Here is a 10,257-nt window from a genome sequence, read left to right on the forward strand (position 1 = left end):
TTTTTTATTTGTTGCTGTTGTTTTTTTTTTCTTCTTCTACATTAAGAAATGAAAAACGATTATGCTGACGATAGAATTTGCAACTTTTATCCCACCATACACACAAATTATATTCATTTCGTTTCAAATCTTTTCACTTCGTCATTGGGAAACATATGATTACAGTGTTATTCCTTGTTGTGTGTATCTTTTATTCAACAGCGTTCTCAGTGTGCTGGGTATCCAACAACGGCTGACGAAGAACTGAAAAACCAAATGTTAGACGGCAAATGCCATACCATCTGTGTATATCACTGTACAACGGCGCACGGTTTGTACATATGTTGTAGAGTTTATCCTACTCTCTTTTTTGCTCTCTCTCTTTCTCTTCGCTTCTCCTTTTAGCATGAATTCATATTAACGTTATGACAACTTCGTCGCATTGATTGCATACAGCTAGTGCGACGGTGAGGCGAAGATAAAAGAAAAAAACAAGTAGAAAGAGAAAAGAGAAAGAATCTCAAGAGAATCGCATGGCAATTTATATTGTTTATATGATTTTACATTTGCAATGTAATCGCCATTGTATTGTAAACATGTGTTTTTAATAAATTTTTAAGTTTTTTTTTTAAATTTACTATCCAAACACAAAGCAAATATAGATAAACGAAATTTTACTGGACAACACATTTTTACAAAATTTAATCGAAAAATCGCATTTATATTATCACAATACTCATTTTCAGAACGGTGAAGTAACGCCATCTTCATGCATTTTAGAGAAATGATGGTCACTGCAATAGTTTGATATTTTTATTTAGTAAAAAGAATTCGGTAAAGATTTCGACACATGAATCTACGACTGATTTTTATTTATTTAAGACGCAAATAATTGATTCAATGATATATTGGGCGTAATGTAAAAGAAAAGGTTTTTTTAAATGTTTAATTCAACTTTATTTACCGCTACCAAATTATTTACTTCTATCGACAAGCCAAATTGCCTGGATATCATCGTCCATTCCCTTTTAAAATGTTCAATAAATTAGGAGTCGTTTGGTTAATATTTTTTTTTTGCTTCATTTATTTTTGTTTATAATGACAGTCACTACATTTTCATCAGCAAATATTCATTCATGATTAGGTATTAGTTTTGAAAATGTTGGTTTCAATATTTGCGCTCTTGTTGGAAAAACAAAATGGCTGCTCTCCTAATCATTTACTTTGTTTATTTCAATTCGGTGAAATTAAATTTATTCTATGACAAATATTGTATTGGATGATTTATTTACTTTCTTCAACACCTTTTCTGTAGTCTGGAGCTGGGCACTCCAATTTCGAGTAATCAATATTTGGTGAGTACAACTGAAACGTAAACAAGCCATCATAAAGATGTTTTTATTTTTGTTCGAAATCGTGAATGGTTTGATTATAACATCTATTTACCTTGTACTGCTTGTTGCGGTATTTTTCCCATGGTTCTGGATTAGCGTTACGACTCCATGTAACATCTGGGCTTTGAGTGGCCAATCGCAAAATAATGCCACCAGACAACATACCACCAACTCCAATGATGACTACGAGCGGAATCAACTGAAATCAAATAATATTCATTACAACATTTATTGCCAATCGTTTTGTCCACAATTTATATGTAATAATAATAATATATATTTTTTTTGCTCTAAAAAATTGATACATTTATCGACTTTATGTTTAATGAGCCTGTAATGATTACAGTTTTTCTATAAAACTGTCATGTACTGTATGGGTTATATAAGCTTGTGCCCATCATATTACGCGACTCCAAATTCATTTTTTTGACACGCAGTTTACACTAACTTATAGAATAGCAACGAAAAAAAATCAAATAAAATCATTCTACTTACAGCTGGATGCTTTTTAAGTGTTGCAATTGAGAACAATGGTGAGCCCATTTTATTGAATTAATATTTCGGAATTTAGCCAACAAAAGTTTGTCTCTATTCGATCGTCGCCAATGTATTTCTACTAATGATGAGTGAAAAAAAAGTGATGTATGAAAATGTCAACGTCTCTATACATGCGCAGCAACATCAACGCCTCTGACGGAAAATATACATAAACATACTGACATTGTTGTTTATTGTATACCTCTTGCTTTGTACTCAAATTTTCATTAAATTTAGTACGTGTTTCAATAGACATTTGATTTGATTCATATTATTGTGTTAGAAAATAGATTCTTTTTTATGCTGAAATATACATGAACAAAAAAGGTAAATATTTCGTTAAATATTCAGCAAAAGAGGAAATTCTCTCTTAACGTATTCGCACTGGATGGATTTGTTGATGGGAAACTCTCACGAAGCATTTGGAGACAATGTATATAAGCGTCCATTTTGGTACGAAAAGTTACAATTTTTTTTTCGTCAAAAGAATCGAAAACTTATGCTGTAATCAATGAATTGAAACGGGACATCATTTTTCACAGCTTTTCGATTTTTACTATCCTATACAATTTAAGTTTTTTTTTCTCGCCAAAACCACGGATTCGCAAATATTTCTTGCAATTTTAAAATCGCATTTCAAATTTGTTGGTGTTAGCATAAAGCAACACTTTTGGTAATATTATATGGTTAATTTCATACATTAAACCAAAAGAAACATCAAACAAGTCGAAAAGATTGTTAGCCTTCGCAGAGGAATTATTCCCTCTCGTTTCACTTTTCTATTTCATTCTCATCAATATCATCATTTTGTGGTGGAATTTCTTTTAAGTAAGAAATCGTGTGATAATGTGAATAGGGAACAAATAAAAAGTGAAATGAGTGCATCAAAATGTCTTAAATGATAAACAGTCTTCCACAACTCAAAACTGTAAACGTTGTTGATCGTATTCTTCCATGTATTTTTTTTGTCGAAAAAAAAGGGAAAAACAGTTCGGTGGTGTACACAGTAAGTGTGACAATATCGACATAGACGCCCAATCGAATGCACGCCATGCTCTATGTTTGATTCGACACATTTAAATGTTTTTCTATTCCAATCTATAAAATGTGCTTATTTTATTTATTTTACAGAAATGCATCAGTTGCTTAGGTGATAAGATCACGCATTTTCAACGTTGGTTAAAATAAACGGCAGATTATTCAAATATTTGAAATTTCACTAATATAAAAAAAAGAAACACTTGGCCAAGCAGTTCGCATATAATCATGGGCATGTGTTAACCGATTGTTGATCCAAAAACGATTTTAATTGTGATAGTGAAAAGAAAAACGATGTGGTGTAGTCCTTAAGCAAAGTAATAAGTGAACTATCTAAAAAATTTACCATTATTTTTGTGAGTGAAAATCAATACAAACAAGAATTATATCAATTATGGCCACCCGAGAAGTATCACTCTCCAAGGTAAAACATTGCATAATTTTGCTATCAACACTTTTTCTTCCAGTTTTGAAACAAAAAATAAATGCCACTTTCTGTAGGTCTATCTTGTTTTTTGTTTGAAAATATTATTTGCGGCAATTGTTGCAATAAATTGCAGATTCTTTTTAAAACATGCATATGTATGAATATATATATGATGAGTGTATTTTCAAGGAAAATTCCTTGGTTCAAGTGATTTTATTTGAATTTGAATATTGTGATAAAAATTTAATGTGCCAGTGAATCAAATCCATTCGATTATATATGACATCGAAAATGTCAACAGTTCCGGCGTTGACGATTGTGCTTATGCTGCTGCCATCAAACGGCCATAAATTATAATATTCTAAAAACAATGGTATTCATTACTTAATTTACAGGTCGAACAGGAGGTTGAACAGAATGTGTTAACCATGAAGGTTGAGCTAAGCGATGGTACAACGGGATACATTTTTTCACGGAATCCGCATCGTAACGAAGCACAATATCTCACCTACAACTGTCACATTTGCAGCGTTCCAAATTTGCCCGGTGAACGTTGCTTGTATACACATATTGGTGGTCGTCGTCATCAAACCAAATTAACAACGAAACCATTCGATGCAAATTTATTTCGTGCACCAATGCAACGGTCCAATAAAAGTACGTTTGCGTTGACTGGACTTTTATGTTTAAACATTTATTTGATGTATTCTCTGTGGAGAATTGTCCAAATTTTAAATTATTCAATATACATGCCACACACGTTTCTCACATTCTTTTTCTGAAAACAGTTGTCATGCAAATTGCACCAGGCGAACCAGTTCCACCTGGTTTTGAAAATGAAGTGAAAGCAGTGGCTGAAATCCAATCGAAAATTGACAAATACAAAAGTGTTCCATTCATTGGTCTTGAGTATTTATTGGAATTGAATTTGCGCGACGATAAGGAGCCGGGCTATTTATGTATATTGTGTGAAAAACGCGGCGATCCTCGTACAATTATGGACCACCTTACCAGCTACAAACATCGCTTGAAATATTTGGTAAAATTTCCAATTACTTACATTGGCAACAACTCTAGAATACAGAGAAAATAAATAAATAAGAAAAAAACATGCTTCGAAATTATGTCGTGTATTTTCTACATGTTGAATAAACTGTATTCTTATTTTGTTCTTTCTTCCATATTCTTCTATTCAATTCAAATAATAAAACGAATGTACATTTTTACGAATTTGATATGAAGGAAAAACATTTTCCAACGGTAACACGCGAAATTTCAGTGTATCGATATAATCGTGACGCACGTGATGTATTACCACACATTATTCAGAAAATTTGTGAATCAATTGAAGATCATTACGGTCGTCTGGCACCAAACGTTTATGATAACGATGAATATGAGAGAAATCGGATGACATGTCTTCAGGAAATAATCAACGATAAGCATTTTAGTGAGAAAACTGGGCCATCATTTATTCATGTGATTAATCCCAAAGAAATCGAAGACTGGATCGCCAAAAGTGAGTTCAAACAAATTACCACGTTCACCACACATTCATTTAATGCGAGAGAAAGAAAAGAATAACTAACCGATTTTATGTTTCAGGTAAAGCTAAATTTCCGACGTCAAATAAACGTAATGCATCTCCGCCTGAATTTGATTCATCCAAACGTGGTCGCTCGTCCAATGAACGTAGACGAAGTTTGGACTCGATCTCAAGCATATCAAGTTCATCATTGGATCGATCACCAGTTTCACGGCTGCAAGAGAGACGAAAACCATTTAAAGCCGAAAAAGAAGAAGATGTCATTTATATTCGTTCACAATCACGCTCATTGTCTCCAGGTGATCCGGCCCATGCGTAAGCAACCTCATTTAACAAATTGTATTCTTCTTGTCATTTTTTTTTTTTTGAAATTATCCAATTTTACAATAAATTTTAGTCGTCACAAGCTATCACGTTCAAATTCAAAGTCGAGATTGCGTGGTATCCCATCAAAAAATCGGTCACGATCACCTCATTCAAGGTTCATACCGACATTTATTTAATGATTTAATTTGATTGCCATTTGACATCACTAACAATTTTAACTATTATATGCATTGGCATGGTAACAGAACCAAGTCACCAGGGCGTCAAATTATTCCAACTCCAAGAGAATTATCCATGCAAGCGGATGCAATCAGCGCTGAAGGATATAAATGGGAAAAATACAGGTTGGACATTTTTGTTTCAATTTTTTTAAAATCAAAATTGTGAATACTGTAGAAATCGAGGGTGTGACAGACCAACATTTTATTGAATAATCATGTGTTTAGATGCTTGGTTGAAAGTGCGGTAAAAGATATGGAAAAACAGCGCCAAGAATATGAAAAAAGTCCGGAAAATCATCCCTTGTATCCAGATGAATGGAAAATATTTTGGAATCGTCGCTATAAAGAACTTCAAGCAGGTTTGCATTCTATTGATAATAATAAAATATGATTATTATTCAAATTATAGAGAAAAGATTACTCTCAAAATTATAATCAACAATATTGTATTTGTAAAACAAAAAAAAATTTAAAGAAGAAAAAATCAAATTAGCACATTATCGATGGTTTATAGTTCATTTGTGATTTTTTTCGTCTATCTCATATATTTCGTATTGACGGGATTTTAGAAAAGAAAGATCCAGCAAGTTATGACTTTACGCCGGAGTGGAGAACATTTTGGACGAAACGAATGCGTGAATTACATGACGAATCAGTCGAGAAGAAAAAGGACGAAATTCGAAAAACTTTGAATTTACCGAAAGATGGAAGAGAGCGGACAAATGAATTAAAAGAAAAGTATAACATAAAAACTGCTCCTCGAAAAGAAACAAACGAACCAACCGGATCAACATCAGCATCATCGTTACGAAGAGATAAATCGGAAAAATCACATGCATATGAAAGATGCCGGAGCCGTGAAAAAGTCGCAAGACCAAGTGATAATTACAAACGTTATGAACATGAAAAAAGTTATGACCGTAGCGAACGTGAACGACACGAAGTTGATCGAAGAGACCGAGAACGTCATCATCGACCAAGTTCACGTGGAAGCTATCACGATGATTCGCCACCGCGTTATAGTCGAGAATTACGAGATGAGCACGAACCATCCGAATATTATAAACACAATCCCTACAAATGGCATCCGAGTCAATCAAAATCGTCTTACTACAATAAATCACATTATTATCGTGAAATGCCAATCACCGCACTGCCAAAATACGAGGAACAAAATGACGAAGGGCCAGACGATGATGATCCATTAACCGTTGTTACAGTGTTACGACTTCTTTCTGCATTGGAGGAATTACTTGGGCCAAGTCTTGGTCCAAAAATTGTTGAATTGCTGGCAAAAGCGTTGGCATTGGAAAAAGTAAAAGCAAACGCAGCAGACGATTTGCTGCTGAACGAAGATAATTGTGTTTTATTCGAAACCATCAAAGAGAAATTAAAAGGACAATTAATGAACGATATGGTTGAAAAGCATCGAATAAAAGCAGTAAAACGTGCCATTAAAAATATTGCCGGTGTCATTCATATGGCATCGGAAAAAGAGAAAAATAAGACACCCGAAGAAAAACAACAGGAAGCACTTTTGAAACAGAATTTGGCAGCTGAAAAGGCCGAAAAAGCCGTACCGGAATCAAAAGGTTCCGGCAAAACACCAGACGAAGAAAAACAAGAAATTGCTAAAAAGCTTGCGGCTGCATTGGTTGCACAAGGTAAAACGGATGTATCAAAAGAAGACTTGGAGAATTTAGTTGAATATTATTACAAGCAACGCAAGGCTAAAGAATCGCAATGTGAAACAGCTAATACACCAAGCACAAGTCAATCAACAGTGCCTACATCGAGTAAGCCATCAAATGTGCCACTGTCAAGTGAACAATCGATTGATTTAACCGATGACAGTAGTGAGATAAAGAAAGACCAAGACGAAGGTTTCGATTTGCCATCATCGAATGCCTTGGAAAATTTGACCGATGCTGATCTTCAAACACTATTGCAAAATTTCGAAGATCTATCGACGGAGGAGCAACAACATTTACACAAATATATGAAGAAGCTAGAAGCGTCCGATCCGGCTCGGGTCGAAAAACTTCGAAAATATGTTAACGTTGCATTCGATTTGCAAGCTTCTGACCAAACTACACGAAATGATCGACGATCATCGGAACGTTCCACACACATTGAATCACAATCCGAATTGCGAACAAAACAAAACTCTGACCCATACGATGACATGTTTTATGATGACACCAAGGACGGTATGAAGGTAACAAATATTGTTGATTCAGATGATGATGATTATTCGTACGATGATCTGTGCAAGGCTGCATCAAAAAATGTCAAAGATAAGCAAAAAGAGCTGGAGAATAAACAAAGATCGCCGGAAATTCTTTCAGACAATGATTCGGCAAATAAACATGATCAGTTTATTTTGGATGGTGACCGAAATTTTCATCATTATGATGATTCGAATGCGTCTCGAGCAAGTGGTGAAAATTCGAATTCACGAACTACGTTGCATGACACCGAAAGCATCATAGCCAATTTAATGGGATCCTTGCACAAGAATGTTCAGAATCGAAATTATCCGGATCGCAATCAAATGGATTCAACAAACGAAATGCAACGCCATCAAATTCAAAGCAATGTACCATTTTATATGCAACATCAATCACAAAGTTCATACAACCATGCAAAATCCTCGAATCAAGGCTATGCAAATGAATTCAATTTGAACGGTCAAAATCAACAATTTTCTTCATCCAATCAATTTGATAATGCCTATGCAAATCAAAGTCAAAACTACGGTAATTCTCAAAGACTGAATATTCCATTGAATATTCCAACATACCAGCAACAACAGCAGCAGCAGCAAGTGCAACCACCTCAACTAACAAATCAGCAAGCTGCTTTATTAGCACAATTGAGCCAACAGCAAAATCGTCGTTCAGCATGGTAATTTAAATGTTTTTCTTATGAATGGAGTTCATAATGACTGTCCAACACATCCACATTTAATTTTTTTTTTTTTTTGTACTATTAACACTTTTCTTTTTTTTTATTTCAACGTTATGTTTCACTCTAATGTTATTGAAATAATAAATATCACAAACCACAAACTCATTATATATTAGCAGAAAAATACTAAATACAAAAAAGAACATATACCTATACATTGTGTGAAATTTTATTCACATCTGAATTTAGGCAATTTTTTTGAAGCAAACAAAAAATATTTATAGAAAAACTTCCATCTTTTTTCTATGCTTTTATGATCATACTACCAATAAAAAAATATAATATTTCAAATATTTTAATAAATAAAACAAATTTTTTGTGTGTGTTTTTTTTCTCGTCTCATTTTATTGATAATCAATCAATTTAAAAATTATTTTTCTATCATTTTCTATCTCACTTTCAGCTATATTTTCTTTTATTCAAGACGCATCTTTGAATATTTTCTTTGTAATGTATTCAGACTTTGTTAAAATGCTATACAAAAAAGATATCATTTCCGTTTATCTCTTAGTCTGTCGGTTGAATTACCATTCGATTGATGATGCTATATTGAAAAATAAACAAAAATAATTATTATTTTTATTATTTTGATTTATTTATTATCATTTACCTGAGTGATTGGTTATTTGGACATATTTTTTTAAATGAAACGAAATGAAAAGATAATTTTTTTGCAAGCAATATTTTTATGACTTGGAAACGGTGAAGCATATATCGTTTTTCTTCTAGAGCTGAGATAAAACATTTTGGTGATTTTGAAGTGAAAGTTTGTTATTTTGCTTTTTGTTTTGTCATCGACTGAGATTAATGAAAGTTTGGATTTTGACAAGTATCAAAATTTTGCGCTGGAATGTTTTTCATTACATATGGCACAATTCATGTCAGAAAGAAACTGTGAACAATTCAAAATTTTGTTTAAACTCACTCATAAAAATGTTAACAAAATGTTGATGCATTTTGCAAGTTATATAAATGATATTTAGAGAATTCGAGACAAAAATGCATTGCATTATATTGTTTTACCATGTTTTATTCTGATTCCATGGAACAAAATAAATATTGGTTTTTTGAGATAGAGTAACTTGCAATGATGAGTGATTAAAGCATTAGTCTATATGGCATACAAACATATTTAAAGAGATAAGTCCACTTAGTAGATTAACACTTGGTTAATTACAGTCAGCTATATCACAAACACGCATAAAAAATATGTACCGCATTTCCGTTCATTTTTAATACGATGTTAATAGATTTACATCAAACAAGTACTTTTAATTCAATTATCGAATTTAATCGAAATACATGGCAAAATAAAAAAAAAACAGTATGAAAGCAGTATTTCATGACAAATAGGACTTTCATTACCAAATGATTTGATCGTAGTCAACTTTTTTATGTTCGAAAAAAAAATACAAAAATATTCTCAATTAATGACAATTTAAAAAAATATAAAATTAATTTTAAATATTTTTTTACCGCTTCTCGTAATTCGATGCTAGAAAGAGATACAAAATCTTTCTTTTTTCAAGTTTTTATTTTTAAATTGGAAATAGCAATTTTGGTAATGTTGAAAAACCGAAAATAGAGCATTAGAAAGATAAACATTTCTATTTTAAATGCGTTCAAACTTTAAAGTTTTTGAAATAAAGAAAATCAATTAAATACTGCAGAGTTTTCAAGTTCATGTGATGTCATTGACAATCGTGGTCTGTGATAGATAGATGTTATAAATATCGACGGTAGTGTGTAGTGTATTTTGATATATACAGGGTGTCTCAAATAATAGGCTCGTTAGGAAAATTTTAAAATTTCAAAAAA

The 10,257-nt window shown here is 32.6% G+C and overlaps 2 protein-coding genes across 5 annotated transcripts; one reads left to right on the top strand and one right to left on the bottom strand.

Annotated features, from left to right (window-relative positions):
- Positions 1–1,039: 1,039 nt before the first annotated feature.
- Positions 1,040–2,006, bottom strand: LOC116337590 (cytochrome c oxidase subunit NDUFA4). Its single transcript, XM_031762268.1, has 3 exons — positions 1,869–2,006; positions 1,426–1,572; positions 1,040–1,344 (listed from the first exon to the last, which is right to left on the bottom strand). The coding sequence occupies exons 1-3, from the start codon at positions 1,914–1,916 to the stop codon at positions 1,264–1,266; spliced, it is 276 nt and encodes a 91-aa protein (XP_031618128.1). The 5' UTR covers positions 1,917–2,006; the 3' UTR covers positions 1,040–1,263.
- Positions 2,007–2,131: 125 nt separating this feature from the next.
- LOC116337407 (uncharacterized protein CG7065-like) lies at positions 2,132–8,701 on the top strand. Of its 4 annotated transcripts, none has more exons than XM_031761951.1 (10): positions 2,132–2,237; positions 3,042–3,372; positions 3,771–4,032; positions 4,164–4,414; positions 4,618–4,894; positions 4,981–5,236; positions 5,319–5,402; positions 5,494–5,592; positions 5,695–5,828; positions 6,039–8,701. In XM_031761951.1, the coding sequence occupies exons 2-10, from the start codon at positions 3,343–3,345 to the stop codon at positions 8,378–8,380; spliced, it is 3,735 nt and encodes a 1,244-aa protein (XP_031617811.1). In that variant the 5' UTR covers positions 2,132–2,237; positions 3,042–3,342; the 3' UTR covers positions 8,381–8,701. The 4 variants fall into 4 exon arrangements, with proteins under 4 accessions (XP_031617811.1, XP_031617809.1, XP_031617810.1 ...); XM_031761949.1 differs by having other exon boundaries at positions 2,143–2,916; XM_031761950.1 differs by having other exon boundaries at positions 2,143–2,363.
- The last annotated feature ends 1,556 nt before the right edge of the window (positions 8,702–10,257 follow it).

Source organism: Contarinia nasturtii, unplaced genomic scaffold, assembly GCF_009176525.2.
Source record: "Contarinia nasturtii isolate CC-2019 unplaced genomic scaffold, AAFC_CNas_1.1 Cnas_scaffold_285, whole genome shotgun sequence".
NCBI lineage: Eukaryota > Metazoa > Arthropoda > Insecta > Diptera > Cecidomyiidae > Contarinia > Contarinia nasturtii.

Excerpts from the sequence above, each read along its gene's own strand:
- LOC116337590 (XM_031762268.1), bottom strand. The coding sequence starts at position 1,916 with ATGGGCTCACCATTGTTCTCAATTGCAACACTTAAAAAGCATCCAGCT. Across the intron at positions 1,573-1,868 it reads CACTTAAAAAGCATCCAGCT|TTGATTCCGCTCGTAGTCAT; the intron begins GTAAGTAGAATG and ends ATTTGATTTCAG. Across the intron at positions 1,345-1,425 it reads ACCGCAACAAGCAGTACAAG|TTGTACTCACCAAATATTGA; the intron begins GTAAATAGATGT and ends TTTACGTTTCAG.
- LOC116337407 (XM_031761951.1), top strand. The coding sequence starts at position 3,343 with ATGGCCACCCGAGAAGTATCACTCTCCAAG. Across the intron at positions 3,373-3,770 it reads GAGAAGTATCACTCTCCAAG|GTCGAACAGGAGGTTGAACA; the intron begins GTAAAACATTGC and ends CTTAATTTACAG. Across the intron at positions 5,829-6,038 it reads CTATAAAGAACTTCAAGCAG|AAAAGAAAGATCCAGCAAGT; the intron begins GTTTGCATTCTA and ends ACGGGATTTTAG.